Here is a 22,735-nt window from a genome sequence, read left to right as displayed (position 1 = left end):
CATAACTGTGAATTTTGGTAAATTGACTTTTAGGTAATAAAAGATAAATACTAGATTATAATTAGATAAATTGAATTCAGTAGCTTTGGTGGTAAAATAGCATTTGATTTTGAAGCTATGGGAACAGACTTGGCTTTTTAAAAGTTGCTTAAGAGAAGTCACTGGAAATATATGTGATCTTTTATAGCTCACTTCAGATAAGTTCATGGAAAAAAAAATCCAACTGTTTGGCTCTGGTTTTGATTTCTCAGTCCCTTATATTTGGTTTGCCATAACTGTGACCTTGTGGTATTGCATAAAGATGAGAAAAAAAATCCAACTGTCCATTATTTGCAGTTCAAGCATCTCCATCTGTCCTATACAGTCCAATGAAGAAATGAAGAAATTCTCTTCATTCTTCCTTCAGAATGTCTCCCAATCCCACTGTCTAACACTAACCCAAGAATCACCTCCTATCTGGAGCACTGCAACCTCATCACATCTGGCCTTCCTGATTCTTCCTCTCCACTCTGTCCTGCACATCCCATTTTAAGTGGATCTACCTTGCATGTAAAGGTTTGCATCTCCTCCTGTCACCATTGCACATACACTGGCCCTTTAAATTCTTGTTTTCCCTGCCCATATAATTTAATATATACTTTTCTCTCAGATATATTACTTTCTCAACTAAACCATGAAACTATTCCTCCGAGGGATCATATCTTACACGTATAAAACCCATCATATGACATTAGCCAAAAATCCATAAATAGTCGGTTAAAATTAGAAGGTTGGAGAAATGGACTCACAATGAAAGGCAGCACACACTTCTTGAGGAAAATAGTATAAAAGAGGCTGTGGCTAGAAAGTTAAAAAAGTGATCCCCACTGCTGTTCAGAACTGTTTAACCATTTAGAGATCACTTAACCCCTTTAAAGAGTTTCTTAAAATATAAGGATTCTTTACACAGAAAAATACAGACAAAAACATTTAAGTAATGTTAGGGATTTCATGGAATCTGTACCATCTTCCCCAATCTCTCCAAGTTAAGAAAATTAACAAGATCTCACCCTCAGTTTAGTATTCAGTAGGAAAAAAAGATTTTGGAGAATACTCTTAAAAATATACCATTTTATTATAGATTGTAAACTAGGTTGATAAAATGAAGTTTGGGTGACCAGGGGAAAACGTAAGCCAATTTCTAGTAATACCATGAAATTCTCAGAGTCTCCACAGAAGCTAGGAAGAAGTGAGGATAGGCAGGAAGAAGGCAGAGAAGCCCAAGGGTATAAACCTCAACTCCAACAAAATTTGGAATCATTCTCCTTTAAAGCGCTGTTTGCGTAACACAGTAGGTGATATTAGTAGTTCCTTGAAAAATAGGGTTTCATGATCGGGTAAGATTGAAGACAGTCGGGTAAAGGGAGTTGGCCAAGTGTCTCTTCACAGGCCTTCTTCAACTTTTTAATATACTAACACAATCTCTAAGAAGGGAAGGTGCTATATACAGCAATTCCAAAGTACATTTGACAATGAATTCCCAGAGCATTTCTGGGGACCAGTAATTTAGGACCTTAGGAAGCACTAAACAGATTTTAAAACTCATCTCTTAAAAGTTAAACCAATCTCTGTGAAAATAAACTCATCTCACAGGTGCTTTAAAAATACACGTTTGAACTTTTTAGGCCTTAAAAAAGTTTATTTTCTTTCTCTTTTAAAGACAGGATATTTTCTTGGTAGCAAGTTCTTTAAACGGGGCAAAAAGCCCCTAATTACTTATTTTAAAAGTTATGAAGTAAGCAGTGGTTCTCAACCAAGATGCATAATAAAATCACTGGAGACCTTAAAAAAAAAAAAAAATCAGCATCCAGGGACCATCCCAGACCAATTAAACCAGACCAATTAAATACAACACTGAGAGTGGGGCCGGAGCATAGACTATTGTTTTAACAATGCCCAGTGATTCCAACGTGTAGTAAGTAGAATGCACTAAAAGTATGAGAGACCTGCAAAGGTCCATTTAAATTTAAAGACCCAAAAAGGTGGGGGACAGGGGAGCAGCTGCTGGTAATGGTTTCAAGTGTGTTAAAGAAAAAAACTTTGATTTTCTTCTCTAGACAAATCTCCAAGTCGTAAGTATTCATGTTCAGACTCAATCAAAACAGTGTATGCAAAGATGTACAAATGCCTAATAAATCCTGTATCTGGTTGATGGACTTTTAAATTTTATAGGTAAAATATTCCATTTTTTGTATGACAGTTAACCCCCTCTTGACAATACATGCTGGAGATATATGTTCCAATCAGTCATCACATACAGAAATGAACTAAAATTACTTAATCTTTTAGAAACAAAATCAAGGATTCACAAACTATGGCATTTTATTTCAGAGCCTTTGCTTACATTTGTACAATATATTACATAATTCTTCATTGTTTGCAGATCCTAATATATACTTTATAGCTTTTGTTCTATAAGCTTTTTCTTCAACGTTTTGCTGTCAACAAATCTTTACAGTACTGTACAAATTTGAGTAACTTGAAACCATTTTCAACAAAATTAGTTACTGTAAGCACACACTACAAGACTGAAAATGCTTTTCTTAGAAAAGTTGAATGTAAAGAATTCTGACACGTTAGCATCTAACAACAAAACGCTTCGAAATTCTCACATGTCGTATTGCCAGAAAACAAATAAAACATGCCAGCCCCATTCAAAAAAAGTACACAGAACTACAATTAAAACAGTAAAACAGTCTGTACAGTAAAGTACTGTGTATTAACAGTGCCAGGTATTAAATAGCTTGAATGAACACATCCGCAATATACAAATGTCTTACAAAGGTGTAGAATTAAATACAAGTGCCAAACAGAACAGAGATTGGAATCATACAACAGAAAGTCAGTACAAGTGAAAACAATTTTGCGTTCAGTTTGGATTTTTATACAAGGCATTTTATTTTATAGGCCTACCACCCGGATTAGCTATTTATACTTAAAATAACAACTATCCTTTTGAGACAGTTCGTATCAACAACCTTGAACTATACTAATACAGTTTACTTGTTCCTGAAGTCCTCTTGTTGTAGCTCATAATAAAATAAGCAATACAAATGAATTATCTGTATTTAAGGAAAAGAAACATTTACAAGAAAACACAAAAATATAACTGTTATAATTCATTATGAATAAATATACACTTTGAACTGGCTAAGTACAACCTTTATACATTGTTTAAGATTTAATACAGTTTATTAGCCATTTTCTTTTTTCACACAATGTATTATATCAAAATTAAAAAAAAATACTGATTTATAGAAAAATGGCAAAGTACAGTAGTTCCATTCCAATTTGAAGGGGCATGAAAAGCCACTGCAAGACCTTTTAGCCTAATTCAAACCTGTAAACATGTTCAGTCTTTTTTAAAGAGAATCTAATATTTGGTTACCAGGATTGATGTTTGATATCCTGTTAACTGCAGGTTTTGAATTTATTACATGTGCTTGACTTATACAATTAAAGCCACCCAAAGGTGACTTGCTTTAAAAAACAATTAGCTTGTACAAATGAAAATAGGTTCATATTTTTTCATAAATAAATGGAAAAATATCAAATGCTCCAGCTTTAACAAAATACAAGGGAATACATATACAGTAAGTTATCTTACCATGTTCTGGCCAACCCAATAACTATGCTTACTGTATTGTCTCTACAGGCAGTGAAAAGCCTCCATTTGCCACAGTGGAAGGCCTTCAAGTTACCAGACACACAATTCCCAGACAAGTTGGAAACAATTATTGCTTGAGGAAAAGCAGTTCATTGTACTTTTTCTTCATAAAAAAAGTGCACTTAAGTGCCAAGTCAGCTTGTCAAGAAACAATTTTTAAATATAAAATAGTGCTTGTCTGATTTTTTTTTTTTGTGCCACTGTGCAGTATAAAAAAGACGTGGCCCTCAACAGCCATTAAGTGCAAAGTGCTTTAGCAAGTCCTGCTGTCACCTGCACTCAACTGACATTCCATTTTGTGATGAGCTGGACATTGATGGTTCAGCTAAAGTTAACATAACAGCAGCTGTTATGGAACTGGATGAAGGTGAAGAAGAGGAGGAGGATGTAGCAGCACCTAAGGAAAAGGGAAACCAAGTCAACAGCTGAATGAAACGTGTGTACAACAATAAGTACACTAGTCCTCTAGCCTAAAATTTTGCCGTATTCTCCAAAATCATTTAGCTTACAAAAGCAGTCAGTTCTCACAATATCATAATGTAGAGAAAGGAAAATCTAGTGGATCTCAAGTAGCTAGACAGTGTCAAACTACAGAAGTTAAGAAAAAGGAGAGCCCAGGAAATGCTCCTGTATGGATCAACGAGGGGAAAAAAAATCGTGTGCTCTCTATTTAAGACATAAAAATAACAGAGAATAGACTTTCTGTAATAATGAAACAAATGTCAAAAAGAGGTTTGAATCCAATAGGAAAAAAAAAAATCTGTATTCCACCTAATAATCTTTCCCCTCCTCCTAATTCCTGTAGCCTTCTATGTCTGGAGTTTCTTATGAATTTAAATGGTGACAAGAATGGAAGGCTAATTGCATCTTAAAGTTAAAACAAAAGGGTACCTAGCTCAATTACTGCATTTGACATAGCTGACCACTCTCCTCCCCCTAAAACTCTTTCCTTGGCCATCTTTTCATGGTTTTCTTCATTGAAGGCTACTCCTTCTCAAGTCTTGTTGGTTTTGGCTTCTGCTCAGCCCTAGCTCTAAAAGTTGGTTTGCCCTAGCTTTCCTTCTCTTCTTTACTACCCACATTTCTTTCCTAGGGGATTTACTCAAGTACTAAAAACCTAAAAACCAGTTGCAGTAACTATTGTAAAGAGATATGCAAATGACTTGAAAATTGTATCTCTAGTCCTGACTTCTCCCCTGAGCTACACACGTACATATCCTCCTGTCTGTCGCCACTGGGATGCCTGATAGGCAGGCACTTCAAAGAGTAACATGCCTAAACCAGGATGTCTGATCCTTTCTGTGCTCCACAACCTATCTATAACCTTGTCTTGTCTAGGTCTTCTTCATTTTCAAAACTGGCACCAAGTATTCACTGGTTGCAGCCAAAAACCCACACGTCCTCCTTAATTCTCTCTCCATCTGCCACATTTAATCCATCAGTAAGGGCTGATAACTCAACATTCATTGCTCTCCACCTTCACTGAAACCACCCTGGTCCAAGTCACTACCCTTCCTACACCTACTGCAACGGGCTCCGATTCACACTGCTTCAATCAGTGCCACTCTAGAGTCTACTTTGCACATGGCAGACAGTGATCTTTAAAAATAAATAGTCACGTCATTTCCTTGTTTAAAACGTTCAAATAGCTGTCCATCTGCTTAAAATAAAATCTGAACTCCTCATCCTGGCCTACAAATTTTGGCTTCTGCTTACCTAGCTGATACTTCAACCACATTTTCTCACCACACTGGTTTTCCTTCTGCTCCAGGAAGATACCAAGTGCCTTCCCACCTCAGAGTAGGGGTGATTTTGCCCCCTAGAGGACATCTGGCAATGTGTGGAGACATTTCTGGTTGTCACAACTGAGAGGTGCTACTGTCATCCAGGGGGTAGAGGCCAGAGAGGCTGCTAAATATCCTATAGCGCACAGGACAGCCCCTTATAACAAAGAATTATCTGGCCCAAAATGCCAATAGTTCCAAATTTGAGAAACTCTATCTTAGAGAGTACTTGCTATTCTCTCTGCCTAGGACCCTTTCATGGACTGAATTGTGTCTCCCCAAAATTCTACATTGAAGCCCTAACTCCCAATGTGATAGTATATGGAGATATATAGCCATGAGGGAGGTAATTAAGATTAAATGGGGTCATAGGGTGAGACCCTGATCCAATAAGACTGGTGTCCTAACAAGAGAACAAAGAGAAACCAGAGATTTTATCTCCCTGTTGCACAGAGGAAGGGAAACGTGAGGACACTGCGAGAAGGCAGCCAACTGCAAGCCAAGGACAGACACCTCAGGAGAAACCAAACCTGCTGACGCCTTGATCTTAGACTTCCAGCCTCCGAAACTCTGAGAAATAAATTTGTTATTAGAACCACCCTATCTGTGGTATTTTGTTATGACAGCCCGAGCAGAGACTAAGACAACTCTTCTCCCTCAGATTCACTCTATTCTCTTCACAGTGCTTTTTACTAACTGAAAACTTACTAGGATTGTTTGGGGGTGGATTGTATGCTCCATGACGGTAAATACTATGATTTGAGATAATTTTTTCTTTGGACAAATTTTTCCATTTTATAGATGAGGAAAATAAGGCCGAGAGATTAAAGAACTTACCTAAAGATATACAGACATACACTCATGTGAGTCAAACTGTAGAGTCATAAACTGCTTTATGTTTAAGTAAAGTAAGGTAAAAACACTTACTTTCTCTCTCTTTCTTCTTTAAACGCTTTCTCCTCCGATCAATGGAAGCTACTTCAGATTTTAATGACAGATAATGTTTTCTGATTTCTTGCAGTTTTTCTTGAAGAATTGTGATGCGTTCAGCACTTGTCATATTTTCTAGGTCCGCTATGAATTTAAAACTTTCATTAATATGTATTTTTAAACAAAATTTTAACATATAAAAGAGACAACATATAATGTGGTTATAGAACAAGGTCAAGACAGGAAAATTAAAAATAAGGCTTGTGTATATTTGTTTCTCTAAGATATTTTTTTCTAGCCTAGAACGATGCCTGGAGCATAATATATACATCATATTTGTCAAACAAATTAGTGTGTAGAAATAAAGACCTTATAACCTAAGCATATATGCTAAAAATTCCACATTCATGTACAGTATCACCACAGCGTATCATTAAAATCATACTTGGAAATAAGACTGGAAAGACACCAAAATGTTAAATTGTTAGTTTCTGAATGTCAGGGCTGTGGATAAATTTTTCTCTTTTGTTCTTATTTAGATTTTTTGAGTATGCATAATTTTTAAATTGGGAGAACATTTTTCAAAAGCTCTACAGCAATTTTCAATATCTTAAAAAATATTTCCCTGTGTGACAAACTCTGGGGTAGTCTCTCTTTTTTTAAAAAAAATTATTATGGAGCATTCTCATATATATATATATATATATATATCCATCCATATACCCATCATCCAGCTTCAGTAATTAGCAATTCATGGCATCTCATTTATACCCCCATCCACTCCCCAACCCCAACACCAGATTATTTAAAAACAAATTTCCAACATCATATCAGAAATACCCAATGTTGATATTTTCCTCAATTGCCTTAAAATTTTTCTTTTAGCAATTTGTTTATTCAAATCAAGATCCAAATAAGGTCTCTACAATGCAGTTGGTAATTATGTCTCTTAAGTTTGGCTATTCCCTCTTTTTCAGATATACTAGCATCAAGAGTTACTAGGATGAAGTTTCTATGGATTAACTATCAATTCAATATATGTCACTTACACATCTGAAAACTCCATTTGTAAACTTTGGGTAATCGATTACTGGGTTCCTTGAGATCAGGATCCTTATCACCATTCTTCCCACATTTTCCTGGAGACTGCGTCCTTGCAGGAGACTTGGTACTATGCGACTTCATCCCAGTAGAAACTGATTTGACTGGCTGAGTCTTAGTTACACTTTCACCAGCAGAAAGTTCTTCACTATCACTACTATTCGCTGAAAGAAAAATAAAAAGAAAAGCATTAGTAAACAGAAAAGTAATAAAGAATTTGTCATAGATTTTAGTGAATAATTTAAAATTAACCATTACAATTTATTACTACAGTAAAGAACTTGCTTTATAGATCCTGCCTAAAAACCTGGAATACCATCACATACAAATGCACCGGCATCTCATTTAAGAAAAACAAAAACAGAAATTCTTCTTACCTGAAGTGCCAATAATATATATTTTTTTAAAAAAACTAATCTTTCGTCATACCTGGTAGACTGTCAAATGTATAGTAATTATCTGAATGGCTTTTTATTCTATTATGTTAATATACATAACACAGAATACAACATCTTTTAACATGACTCATAGAAACTTCTTAATTTTAATATTCTACATCGTATACATGTAACACTTTCCTACTCTTTGGCCAGAAAGAATAATGCATAATCAATGATGATTATTAAATAAAGAATTCTTCAGGAATAAACTCTAAACACACAATGAATTTCTTAAGTAACTCATATCATAGCTTTTTGACTAAAAATAAACCATCAGTTTTATCCTAGTAAATATATTCAGTAATTTATGAAGAATTCCAAAGTCTATGTAATATTATGCTACATCTGCCTTTGCTGACTAAAGCCTCAGTAGTAGAACAGAAATGCTTACTTAACACCTCAACAGTGTACCATGTGACTAAGTGATGGCATTGATATTTCCATCAATTACCTCTTTCTGGATACAAAATATTATTTTAGATTCCATGAGAGTTAATTCACTTAACTAAATTATTCTCAGAGAATTGTATCCCATTCTGATTTACCAAGGTGTAAGCCCAATAACTAAAATGGGAGAATACAATCACCAGCTCTATCTCTAAACTATATGAACATGTGAATTGACTTATTGAGAGGAGCCCTCTTAGGAAAGCCATTTAAATGGGAAAGTCCTGAAGACAAAAACATCATAGTAATATTATAAAAACACTTAAATTATCCTGTCAGTTATTACAAATAATTGGTGATCAAGCTGGCATACATTTATTGATTCATTTAATAGCTACCAAAAAAGAAAGTAGAGTTAGGCTCTCAAAGCCTGAAAAGTATTCCAAGTAGGAAAGGTACATAGCAGTTCCTCCCACTGTGGTGTTTTTGGGAATAAAGAAACTCCACCACCTCTTACAACACATTTCTTAAGCGAATCCCCGCCCAGTCCCCCACTGCTGCTCTGGAACCCCTGGCAACTCCTAGCTAAGCCCCCAAGGCTTGGCCCCACTCTGATGCAGTGGTCTGCCTCAGCCTGGCTTTCATGGCCTTGCTGAGCACAGCCGCCCGGGGCCCCAAGGGACGCCATATTCACCGCCTGGAAGTCATATGGGCTCAGCAGAACCTCGGGGAGCTGGCCGCATAACCCTTTTCTGCACTGAAGTGCAGCCAAGCCGGCCGATAGCAAAGGTCAGGCAGTGGAGGTGGCAGGAGTCTCCTGGAAGAGCAGCAGGAGGTCAGTGTGGGGCACCTGAAAAAAAATTCTTTACATATTTTCTGCTTCTCACTTTGTCTACAAAAGAGAGATAAAATGTGCAGCTCTCAGGAGAAATACAGTATATATATTCCTGTCGGTCGATGGACACCCAAGTCATTGCTGAAGTTAAGTCTTGAGTTAGAGCACACTTAAACAACGTATGTACCCTTCATAGCTACTCTTGGGCACGTAGTTTGGGGTACCAAAGGTAAAGGTAGTAACTGGATTAACTGTTGGGATTATAGCTCTAAAGCTATCTTGATTGTTCTCTTCTAGGCTGGTTTTGCCTTGAAGAATTACAAAACAATCAATTCTATTGTAATAAAAATAATCGATAATTGAAGCATTTCATAATATGTGATATATATAATGGCAAGTGGAAAGAACTATGAAATATAAAACTAGCATAAAGATGTTGATGTTAATATTATATTGGCTGTTATTTTAGAAAAGATTACCTGCTCATTCATCAGCAATCAATACCACTGCTGACTAAGACTGAATTGCTTAATCTTAGAATTTACCTAGGATCAGAAAACTTCTGTGTGACTTTTTTGAGGGTAGTGACAAAATTAAAATACTGAACTATCCCACATCCTGAATATCCTTTTATTAATGAGGAAAAATAATATATCTTTCATAGTTTTTAAAATTATAGTTGACATGCAATATAATATTACTTTCAGGTGTACAACAAAGAGATTCAACATATATATACCTTATGAGGTGTTTACCATATCCGCCATCATTTTTATATTTTAAAAAAATTAGAGGTTTCACACTTACTGCCTTTTCCCTTCTTTTTGTTGTTTACCACTGTTGCTTTATGGCTTCGTTTCTGCTTTTTGGATGCACTTCCTCCTCCCTGAGCTTCTTTCCCTCTTTTCTGACCTGTACAGGCTACGATGGGAAAGAAATTATTAAGTAACACAAAATAAAATCAAGCTTTTCCTAGGTATAAATTAATTCCACGTTTTAGAAGCACAGGACAATTTTGAAACTACACATGTTCTTTATAAGATTTATGAATTGTAGAAATTACCATAATTTTAAAAATAAATTATCATTAATGAGCTGAATTATTGCATGTGTTAGTTTTTTAAAAAGCAAATGAAGTATGAACATGCTTCTTAGAAAAATCAGCTATAAACTGAAAATAGTTTTCATCATAGTATTGGGAGTTTATGAGTCTAATAGTAATTCAATAATAGGCATACGCTGAAAGTAAAACTGAAATTTATTAAAATTCAGTAAAACCAAAATATTAAGATTTAATTACTGGTTAAAATATTAACGATCTACCTTATAATGATATTAATTTTTAAGTGGTATGACATTAATGGGATAAATTTTACTAGTAATTCACACTTAGTTATATTACAAATTTATTTATTTTAACGATAACTTAGTTCCCAGGGCACTGGTTAACACATATACCATTTACAAATCCAGCAGAGTAGTTCTAAGAAATGTTTCATCTTCCTGGTAGGAAATTGGCCCAAAACATTAAAAATGTCTCCCTTTTCTTCAAGGACTACCCTAGTCCTGCTTCTCACTAACCTTGTCTGATGTCCAGGCTTCACTGATTAATCACTACTCCAAACTTCAGTTTCTATACATTTTTCTGTATTACTAATTTGGTCCTCCACATCTACTGTGCCTCTGTATCTTTCTAACTATATGTATTTTCTCCCAGACTATACAGGAAGCTCTTTTTCCAGAAATGCATAAAGTCCTATTCTATTCAGTTCCAAAGTTGGATAATATAATGACATGATATAATTAATATTATAAAATTATGCCATGTTTGCTACAGGAAAGTTTCTTAGCCCTGTTATCAATGGTAAAATCAACCTTGAGTATTTAAGACACGGCTTCCATGATCAAAAATGGAACAGGCAGTTACCCTAAATTTGGGAGCAGTTCTCAAGTTTACTTTTTAACCTAAAGATTAAGATTCACTAGGGCAATACTGACCTAGTCTATCAGAAGACAAGATAGCATAGCTCTTTAAAAAAAAACTTTAAGCTTTCATAAGATATGAAGAACATGATACGATACAACCTGTTAAGAATTATAGTTATTAAAACTTTACATTATTGTCAAAGCCTTTCTAATTATCTGTGATGAAGGCTTCTTCAATTCTGAAGATTATTTATGCCTGGACAATTCAGTTTCATGAGATAGTATAGTACCTAAATATATCACAGGAGCTATATGTTTGAATGTGAAAAACACAAAGAATATCCCAATTTAATTGCAACTATATTTCTTATTTAATATTTTTCAAAAAAAATGTTTTAAGTCAAGATTTGAGTGATAATGTCATGTGAATTACATCTCAATAAAGCTGACAAAAAAAAGATTTGTATGAAAAATCTTGGACTTAACTAATCTGATCTAGATCACATCTCTTTAAGCTTAGCTCAAAACCTAAAGCTAGCATAGTTAAGACCTGGTATGTTACATAAAATACATACCCTCGTGTTCTATCTGTACAACGGAAATGTGTGTTTCAAAGCCAAGTGTCAGCCTAGAGTATACTGATTTAAAGACACCTGAATGTAGTAGTTGATAACAAAAATGATGACAGAATTATAGCTACGGCACTATCAAAAGGAACTAATACTTTTGGGAAGTACTAATTTGAATTTCCACTTTCAACAACTTCACGGAAAATCAAAAAAGTATTACTGTAGGTCATTAACATACACATCGGTCCTTCAATTTGGTAGCTATGCATCTAAGAAAGCATCAAATTCCTTTACAAACTCACACAAGTTAGTCAGGCTTGAAAATCAGTTTGACACGGTTGTCTGAGGAAAGCAGTGCCTGGACAGTTGGTTGCTCCAAACCCCTACATACAGTATTTGGTTAAGGGTGGAGGGGTCTGTCAATAAATCAAAATCTTTGTGAGAAACTGTACATTACAATTGCAAAAACAATGTTACAGAAATATATTTAAGCTGCTCATGCCATAGTCAACCGGTGTACAATGAATTTTCAAATAGGTCTGGATTTGGGCCTGGGTACAAAGGACATTAAGTCCTTCTCAAGCTCTGAAATGCATTCCACTATTCATTAGTCAAATTACCTTTCAAATATCCATTTTTACCATGTTCACACAAGTATTTCACTTAAAAACCTCATGTTCTAAAGAGAGGTGCTGAGAAAGCAGACTGCGAGGGGAAATCCTACGATGCGGCCGCAGAGCCTTTGCTCCTCACCTTTTTCAGGGTGCTCTGGCTCTGGCTGGTTACTACTGCTGGAGCTCACACTCGCGTCAAAGCCTGCTGGCGAGCTGTTCCCCTCCGACTGCAGGTCTTGGAGCTCCCCTGCAACACTATCCACCTCGATTGTGCTATCAGTTTCACTCTTGATACTTCGGACCTCTTCTTGGTTTGGGGCCAGCGCTTCTGATACGGTTACAGAAGACTGCTGCCGACCGGCTTCCGTGACAGTGACGGAGGAAGGCGATTCGGGGGTGGTAGGAGGGGTATTTAGCACTGAATTACTGCCACTACTTGGAAATTCCGCTTTTTGTCACTGGCTACTACTGCTTTATCCTCAGCAGGCTGACTGTCGGCAATGGCCGGTGGTGGTGTTTCTAGCTCGGCGCTGGGTGAGCAGCTCTCCTCCTCAGCCACGGTCTGCAGTGACCCCTCTGCCAGGCCCTCCTCTGGGGCAGGGTGGGGTGGGGAAGCTGCAGCCTCAGTGTCAGAGTCTGAAAAAAGCTCCTTCAGCGTTTTTTTAGGCCACTGTCCCTGAATACTTGACCAGACATCTTTTCGATCTTTAGCTCTGCTGTTCTGAAGTCTTTCATCAGAGTTATTTAGAAGTTTTATCCTTTTTTCTGCCACTTCTGAAAATCCCGAATAGAAACCAGTTGTCCGTAGCGATTTTCTTTTTTCCTCCAAACATTGTATTTCTTAGTTGGTGTCAGCTTGCTTTAGATTTTTCTTCTTCATCTTCGTCTGAAGAGCTGTTGCTACTGTTTTCTATGCAAAGTGATTCTTTGTTCTTGGCCTTCTCGTCCTTTTTGCTGGGTGATCCAGTTTTTTGAACACTCCTCTGTATTGCAATATCTTCTTTTACCACGTTTTACTTGTGGCTTTGAAGATTTATCTGTGGTGTCCTTCTTGACATCCTTTCTCTTTTTTGTGACTTCATCTTCTTCATAATCAGTATCTTCGGATAATCCTTCTATATCTTTTCTTAATCTCTCTGGAGATTTCGATGCTGTTTTAGATATTACCAAATCAGCGTGGACCTTGTTTTCTTCTAGCAAAGACGAACTGTTCTGCTCTTCTTTTGAAAGGTCACTCCTGGGGTGCGTTAAATGGTCAGCCTTACACTCCTCTTTGCCATTGCTGTCCATGTCGTGTGTACCTGTCTCATCCTCCTGCTCACTGTCTTCAGCAGAACTTTCAGAAGCTAGAAAAGAAGAAAAACAACGAGTATGATAAAACTAGCAATGCTTTCTCTGTGCCAGGCATTTTATACTAGCTCCTATATTTATACACCCCGGTTGCCAGGTTTTAGTCTGTTGTACAAGTGAGGAATGGAGCTACAGAGCTAAGACACTCCCCCAGTGATGAAAATGCTCTATGTCACTGGGGGGGCAGTGACACTACTGTATACTTTTGCGATAACTCATCAAATTGTAAACAAAAAAGTCATGAATTTTTATTGTCTGTAAATTATACCTCAATAAAACTGATTATAATAAAGTTCTCCAATTTATAAGCAGAAAATAATCGAGTAAGGATGTAGTACCAGGCAGTTCTCACTCCAAAACCTGTATTGTTATATAAGCGTAGCCTTCATTTTCAGTGTCGCAATAATTATTCAAAGATTTTGTGATATCGGGTTTCCACAATAGATACTTAAAGAATGACACAATTAGTAACTGATAATCTTATATAAAAATATTTATAGAATTTATTTCTTAAAGGTTATTAGTCAATAAATTCAATTACGTATAAAAAATAGCTTTTATTATGATTTTTACATCATGTTTATTGAGAAAATTGCTCCATACCAGGTACTTTGATGGGCTTGGCACAGATCAATCCTCATTCATCTCACAATAACCCTGTGAGGTGTATGTTGTTATCAGCCTCCATTTTATAGTTTAGGAGACTCTGTGGCTTGTGACTTCTTCAAGCACCAGAGTGCATCAGATGACACTAGGTAGACTGCAAGACTCAATCACAAAAGGCCAGCAGTTTTCTACCTTGTTCCTGGACCTTCTCTCCTAGAGCCCTTAAAGAGTCAACCATCCCAAAGAGCTCGAAAAGTCAAGATAAAATCTAATTGTAAGTCATTTGACTCCAGAATTTAGAATCTTAATTGCAAACACTCTACTGAGAAATCCATGTAATATATATGGTTAAAACAAATTCAAACTCATAATAAAGCACCAAGTTGTTCTTTTTCTTCCTTCCCTATCCTCTAGTTTTATAACTAGTTCTTCTGACAGTTATTATCACCATCTCTTAATAATTATTCTATGTGTTGATTTATGAAGTGTAGCCTTCTATAAGCAATGAGAATTTCTCTTAATACCCCATTGCTCTTTTGCCATACTTTCTATACATGTTCAGTTAATTAAATGTAGTATTTATAACATGTAAATGTAGTTCGTTGCAGAATTAATAGTATACTCCTTTCTTCTACAGCCTTTTATTTTTCCAAGTTTCCAAAAGTTCAGTTCTCCACATTATGTCTTCCTTTTTCATGTCTTTCACAAATTTATTTCAATGGCTCCATTAAGTCAAGCATTCTATCCGGTTCCCTTAGTCACCAAAGCTCTACCCTGGAGGCCTATTTTCTGCTCCACTAGCTGGCTGCTCTTGGGGTCAGCTCTAACGCCTCATCCCAGAATCCTCTGCACTGCCTTCTCTTGACCTAGACTCACAGTTAAATAAATTTCTCATCTTCCTTTTTTTCGGTTTATTCCCATATTGCGATGGAGCACATTATCTAGTAGTTTCCTAAAACAGGTACATGGCAGATAAACACTCTTAGTCCCCACATGTCTGAATACATCCTTACCCTCAAACTTTATTGTATAACGGCAAGTTTAATCAGGTACACAATTCCAAGTTGAAAATTACTTTCCTTCAAAATTTTGAAGACACTGCTCCTTTGCTTATAGTGTTTAAAACACTGTTTTCATTTGTCTTCTCATTCCTGTGTAGTGACTTTTTTATTCTTCTTATTTTATAATTCCATAATAATGTACTATGGCATGGCTCTTTCTTCATTACTTCAGGTGCATAGTGGGCTCTTTCTTTTTAAAGATTTATGCCTGTCAGTTTCCACTTTTAGTTACTTGCTAATTTCTCATCCCCCCAAGTCTTATTTGACGCTATTGATATATACATGTATATATACATATACATATGGAGAGAGTGAGAGGGCCAGCACTATACATAACTCGCTGAGGAATAAGGTACAAATCAATAAATCAATAATATAGTTGTGAGACAGCTCATAAGAAACGCTAGCTGGGTTTTTAGTTTTTGTTTATTTTTTAAAAATCCAATTGCTTTTAACAGTTACATATAATCAGATATGCTGTCTTCACAGCTTCTTGTTTCCTTGTGCTGTTTGATATGATTTTAGAAGCACTTCTAGTGTTTCCCCTATTATAAACACGAAAGGAGATATAAACATAGGAATATATTCAAACAACAATAGCCTGTGTATGTGGTTACTTGTTAATTTCTCCCCCTTGTTTTCACTGTTCCTAGATTGATACTCCGTGTCACTTTTTCTAAAATTTCCATCACTGCTTTCTGTATTCTCTGGGAGATTTTCTCAACTTGAAATCCTAAGTGATCTACTGAATTCTAATTTCAACTTTTAATTCCAAATTTTTCTTGCTCTTTGTTCCATTTCATTACATCCTTGGTTTCAGATACTTACAGGTTCTCTGAAATTATTTAATAATCAGAAGACACAGGTCCTGAGATTATTTCATAATCAGAGAGCTAATTAATAGCTCATTTCTGTTACCTTCATTATCTCTCTCCTCAAAGGCCATTTCTTCCATTTGTTTTAGTTTCCATCTTTTATGTTGGAGCCCTCCTTGATTATTCACATTTAAGGATGACCTACTAAAACTTGACTGGCACCACTCTATTGACAGGACTTATTAATGGATATGCTTTCAATTAGATGATTCAACAAGGCTCTGGTTTACTCAAGGGGATCTCTAGTACCAAAATGTGAAAGATTGTTCCCTGGAGACATTCAATTTCTCCACAGAATTTCAACCACCATCCACCCACCTTTCTCATTCTGTTCCCAGCCCATCTCATGCTGAGGGGAGAAATTCCTAGCTATCTGTGTTCTACATTCACACATGGGATCAATTTTTTTATATATACGCATATAGATACACATACATATTCACAGCAACAATCATATTCTACCTGGAAATATCTGAAGTGCCTTGTATTTGATCTATGGTAAAAAAATAAAGTTTACCAAGGAAAAGAGAATATATGAAAAGAATATTTGACATGTTAAAAATATGCCAATATGCTGTTCACTGTTGAATGGTTTGCAATAGGAAAAATAATGGAACTAACCTAAATGTTTTTTATCATCAACAAATTAAAAAAAAAGTCACACATAAAGAATCAGGAATCGGATGAGCTTTGGACTTCACAGAAACAACACTGGAAGCAGAAACAATTGAACAATACCAGTAAAATAATGAAGGAAAACCTTCCAACCCAGCTAAACCATGAATGGAATAAAGATATTTTCAGATGTGCACAGTCTAAAACATTACCCTTCCTCTTAATCACTTGTTCTTAAAAAGTTACTAGAGAGTGTGCTCCACCACAATGACAGTATACGAAAGAGGGTGAGAAAAGACATGAGATCCCCAAAACAAAGGAATTCCAAGGACTACTTTAAAGAGAAACCTCTCAAATGGGGTCTCCCGCGGAAGAGAGCCTTGCACCAGGGGTAGGACAGCAGTCCAGACTAGCACAGTATTACTTCCAAAGAAAGCCACATCGAGGGCTAGCACCACCAAGATGCCTGCTGGCCCCTATGGTCTTTGAACTCAGATTCTTTATGTGTATGTAGCTTGTTTTAACCTTCCAGCTCTTCCCACAAAGGGCCATTACCGGGATCAGCTGGCGACATCATTTTACCCAGCAGGAACATTCTCGTGACCTACTCCTGATTGGTAAGCGTAGGATCAGAGAAGACAGAGGCGGCTTAGCACCCCTTAAGCATGTCGTTGTCGGTCATCCACTATGACAACGTCTGGTGTTCTGGAGTGAGCCCTGGTGTTTCCCAGACCTCCCGTATGACCTTGCCCTACTGAATTCCCTTTGAGAGGGTTTTATAAACTCTCAGAGGCTGACTATGAAATCAGAATATGACCTGGAGACTATTTGGATAACATTCTCAGAGAGCCTTCATCTAAGTAGAAGTATCTTTTCTTACAGATAGCTCGGCTTATGCTTGCTATTCAGTTTTTAGAAAAACTAAACAATATCCTCTTTAAGAATACATATATGTTTAATACAATTCTAAAGAAAAGGAAAGGAATAATTATACTAAAATCAGGATATTAATTACTTCTGGGGAAGATGTTCAGAATTCTTTTCAGTAAATACTGTTCGTTTATCACTGAGGTAGACATAAACATGTTCATTATTATTCTTTAAATTATATATATTTTCCATACACTGTTCTGTATGTGTGATGAATTAGAAATTATGAAAAATGAACTTTAGAATATTGACAGCATTTGGTTTATAGAATGAGTTCATGTAAATATCTGTCTGAATAAGAGACAAGAAACAATTTCCATTACATTCAAAATAAAACCCAAACTCTCTTAGTTATGAGAAATGTAAAATCTTTTTATGGAGATACATTCTTTCACCTCATTTGACAGAGCAGATCCCCTCCCCACCCCTTTTCCCTGCCAGTCAGATTTACTAAGTCTCCCCCTCCAGTCCTCATCACTTTTATTATTTGATAGTTGCATCCCATTCTGCCTTAAGTAAGCAGTAATGCCACCATAAAGAGAACATAATAAAACACTCAAGACAAGCAAAGTTAAATTCTTTACAAAAAAATTCAATATAAGTTTATAGTTTGGTATGTCATAACATAAACCATGCTTTAATGGCAACAGAAAAAACGGTACCTGAAAAAAAGTATAGTTACAGTACAATAGGTGAATATTAAATTTTAATTAAAATTTAATGGTGCCCTTGGATCTACTAATAACGGAAATATTCCAAGCCTCAATCAATAGCTGATTTATTCAAGGAATAACAGAGCCAAAACAATTCTGTTCAATTAAAAAAACAGAATTGATAATGTCACCAAATTACCTTTTTAGAATTTTGATTATAAAAACTAAAAACAAACATTTGTATACAACAGGATGTTTGCTATATTTACCTTGAAGTCCATTAAGAATAGAAGTAATTTCTATGGATTTAATATGAGCTGTATCGGAGTTTTTGGCATCAGTAAGATCCAGCTTAGATACCATTTCAGGAGATGAATTTGTCTGAAATGGTGGTTTTGACAGGCGCCGAAGTTTACAGTTTTTTTAGGAGAATATTTTTCATCTTTGTCTTTTTCTTTGTCTAATTTATTCTAGGTTAAGAAAAAATATCTCACGTTAGCCATAATTTATCATGAGGCACTATTATTAACAATGTTAATATTCATTTTAACTCAGTTATAAAATTTATTATCAAATAATACAAAAAGTATATTAAAAACCCTCAAAACAGCCAGCTATTTTTTCAAGTTATTTAACAAATACTGCAGGATGAGCAAAAAGTTTTTGTCTGATATTTATATTTAAACAGTGGAAATAAATGAATAATCAGATAGGTAAGTAAGACTAGCAAACCTCCATACTACTAATAATTGGTATTACAACTTCTTCAAAATTAAATCACAGTAGGCTTAAGTATTCATTTAAAAAAAGAAACTAAATTTCAGTCTGGTAATTTTAAAATCTGGAACATTCTCAACATAAAATGTGGGTTAGGAATGACAAAATTCCAACTGTCTTCATTCAGTTGACAGCTGGGAGTAACTCTACATAAACTGTCTGCTGTAAAGTCAAGTCGGAGGCAACCTTCCTGTCTCATTGATAAATTCATGTTTTCGGGAAAAACTGAGAAATTTTTTCCAATTCTCTGTTTACAAATAGACAGGCAGAGGCTAACTAATATACTTCCTAAAAAACTATTTTAAAAATTTGTTCTTAAAATAATTTATAGGAAAAATAATTTAGACAAGCTCTCTACATGATGTAGCAGAAAACAATTCTGAAGTCCTGTTACACAGACTATAGAATCTGAGTGACTATCTTACTATTCTCCCAAAATGGTACACAGTTGGTAGTATCACTGTGGACACACACAAGTTAACTCATTACACATTAACAGAAGCTTTAGGGTCATGGTTCTCCTAGTGAGGACCTCGGCCCTACAACATTAGCATCTTCTAGGAATTTGTTGAAAATGAAAACTCCTGGAACCAGACTTAGTGCTAGTGAAACAGAAACACTGGAGAGGGGGCCAACCAACCTGAGGTGTACCAAGTCCTCCAGATGACTGTGCCAGACACGTGCTCAAATGTGAGATCCACGGACTTAGGAATCTGGGCTTAATACTCAGAATGCATTGAGAAGGCTTCTGTGCAGGGAGACTACCAGCAGCCTATCGATGATTAGAGCTGTTCTAATTTTTCTACTGCTGCCATTTCATCACTTCATTGCTTTATACCAGAGGTCATCATACACCTCTGAAGGCAGAAAGTCTACCCCTCTCAAAGTTCAACTACGGCTTTTAATGGCTGCCAGAGGACAGCCTTGAAAATAGTGGTTCTCAGAGTCAGATGAGATAGAGAGGGGTGTACAATATCAAATATTTTCCAGGAAGTTTTTTCAAAATTCACATGCCTCTTTCCTTATGATCAGGAGTTTTAATATGCCTGGGAGGGGCCAAGAACTTAACTGAGAACTAAATGAATATTTAGAAAAAACTCCTCATATAATATTCTAATATTGCTTCTCCCATCCCTACCCTATCCTCTACCTGAGAAATACTCCTTTTAAACTTGCTTGGTGTAAGGAAATTGGCTTTTTAAGTGCCACACACACAAAATCCTTCCAGTGGATAAAAACAATGCTAAATATAGTATAATTTCTATACTTTTCAATAAAGACCAAGAGTTACAATGAAAAGGGCTTGAGAAGGCCTCAGCTATAGCTACTGGGTTGCTATGCCAAAACTTTAAAAGTTTTGATCCAATTTCACAGTGAGAAAGAATAACTACCTCAGGAGAAAGTTTTCACTATTTGGGATCACGAGCTGTAAAGTAAATAGCTCCTCACTTTGAATATGAAAATTAAATTTCGGGAGAAATACTCAAACACCTCAACTATATATACCATTCAAAATATCAAAGAGCCAACAAAAGGACAAAAAAGTTCTAAAACCTAATTAATGATCTACTTTCTAATAACACATTAAAAAGATTTAGCCTTAGAAAGACTAAAAGTAATTAGGTCATACATAAAAGTAACATTAATTTCCATAGGAGCAGCATCTATGGAGAATGCGCTAATAGGGCCTTGTGAACATGTCCTAAGCCCCACGTATACAGTCAAGCAAAGATGGAGAGGGCTCTCCTCTGCCTTCAGACACCTCCTTTCCTTCCTGAGTTGTTTGCAGCTAGTACAGGCCTACTATTTGAAGGCTCCTAGTTGGAGACCAAAAGTGGCAGGACATGGTTGAAATGGGTAAGTGAAATCTGGCTGGGTGGACTTCTACAACGCTGAAACTGAAAAAGCCTCAAAGACCATTTAGTACCGTTTCCAAAATGCCTTTTCATAAGCTGACAATATTAATTGTACCCAAATCTAGTTTTTGATCAATTTGCTATTTCAAGAGAGTATTTCCAACTCTACTAACACTAAATGCACACACACGGTGCATCATTTGGGAGTAAAAGTTCTTTATATAAGAGCTATGATGAATAGCAAAATAAGCGCTTACCTTTATTTTCTTCCGATGTTTTATCTTTGGCACATTTTTATCAGCCGGCCTTACTATTTTATCTGCTTTAATCCATTCATCATATCTACAATTAAAGGAAATTAATATAAATATGCAAAACACACACCATAGAAGTAACTACGCCACATTAAAGAGAAACTCATAAATAGAATAACATTTCAGAACTGGAAAGGACCCTGGAGGTCATTTAATTCAACTTCCTGGTTTGATGCATAAAGCTCCCAAGGCCCAAAGACAGAGGTGCGTGACTTGCCCAAGAACATATCAGCTAGAAAGCAAGATGTCTTGACTCCTAGAGTAGCACTTCTTACTCTGCTGCACCAAAGAGAAACCAAATCTGTACTGTAACTATTAAGAGTACTCACAATATTTCCTATGCATTTTAAAATTTACTTTGTATTGTTCTTAAGCAACAAGTAGGCTTTTTTTCCCCTAGATAATCAGGAAGCTAAGGTAATATGTTCCAGTTTTAAATGACACTGTGTGATCAAAGAGCATAGTATTATAATACTATACACATAGAATTATAACACTAAAATACTTATGGACAATGCAAAATCACCTAGAAAAAATATCTTCTCATAGAATACTAGGAAAGCGTCACTGTGCCAAGTTTTTCAGTATTTGTAGATGCATCCTACATGTACAGACAGCTGAGAGTCAACAGCTGGGATGGCCCTGCCACTCTGCTGATAGTCTACACGATTTTACAGGGTGCAAATTACTACTGACTGCAATAAAGCTATCTCTTTAAAGCAAAAAAGAATGACAGTTTATTTTTGTAAAAACTCAGCTAGAAAGAGGAAAATTACAAACAAATTAACCGCTTTTTATGTTCAAGTTACATACATTCATTGTGGAAAATGGAAAACTCACTGACATTTTTAATTCCAGAACATGAACAACTGATAATGAGCTTTTAAATTAAATGTCCTCATTATCAGAGGCACTAAATGATGTAATAAAGGCCCTAAGTCAGGAAGCAAATGACCTGGTCATTATGTGACTAATACATTATATTCCTGCTCTAGAGCAGGCCTAGACGGTATCTGTAACAGTGCCAGGCAGTTACACTGGTGGTGCAACCTCTGGCTGCAGGAAAGCTCAGCGCTCAAGCCCACAAGGGGATTATGTTTATATGTGCTAGAAGCTGTTGAGGCCACAATGATAACTGAGAGAATGGGGAAGGAATGGAATGAGTTCTAGGAAAGTCTTTATATAATTCCTGCTAACTAGTTATGTGGCCCTGGTCAGGTTATTCTCAACATCAGACTTAGTTTATTCTGTATAAAAGTGCATTTAACACAACAACAACAACAACAACAAGACTGTATACCACATATGGTTTTTTGAGGATCAAATATGTAATAAGTATTTTGAAAGTTTTAAAGCAAATATTATTCTTCTATTAAACACACTCCTTTCGGTATTTATACTAACGC

At 35.9% G+C, this 22,735-nt stretch overlaps 1 protein-coding gene across 1 annotated transcript in view; it reads right to left on the bottom strand.

The window, feature by feature from the left end:
* Positions 1 to 1,172: 1,172 nt before the first annotated feature.
* Positions 1,173 to 22,735, bottom strand: part of ARID4B (AT-rich interaction domain 4B) — a 121,341-nt gene continuing 99,778 nt past the window's right edge. The window contains 12 exon segments of the mRNA XM_033099558.1: positions 1,173 to 4,103; positions 6,418 to 6,564; positions 7,470 to 7,685; positions 9,991 to 10,104; positions 12,432 to 12,746; positions 12,749 to 13,123; positions 13,126 to 13,153; positions 13,156 to 13,266; positions 13,268 to 13,638; positions 18,652 to 18,805; positions 18,808 to 18,852; positions 21,273 to 21,357. Coding sequence (XP_032955449.1) covers positions 3,976 to 4,103; positions 6,418 to 6,564; positions 7,470 to 7,685; positions 9,991 to 10,104; positions 12,432 to 12,746; positions 12,749 to 13,123; positions 13,126 to 13,153; positions 13,156 to 13,266; positions 13,268 to 13,638; positions 18,652 to 18,805; positions 18,808 to 18,852; positions 21,273 to 21,357 — 2,089 coding nt within the window. The 3' untranslated portion in view covers positions 1,173 to 3,975.

The sequence above is a fragment of the Rhinolophus ferrumequinum genome, chromosome 27, assembly GCF_004115265.2.
Source record: "Rhinolophus ferrumequinum isolate MPI-CBG mRhiFer1 chromosome 27, mRhiFer1_v1.p, whole genome shotgun sequence".
NCBI classification, from domain to species: domain Eukaryota; kingdom Metazoa; phylum Chordata; class Mammalia; order Chiroptera; family Rhinolophidae; genus Rhinolophus; species Rhinolophus ferrumequinum.
Note: the sequence above shows the minus strand (reverse complement) of the source record. Positions and strands in the feature narration are given on the sequence as shown.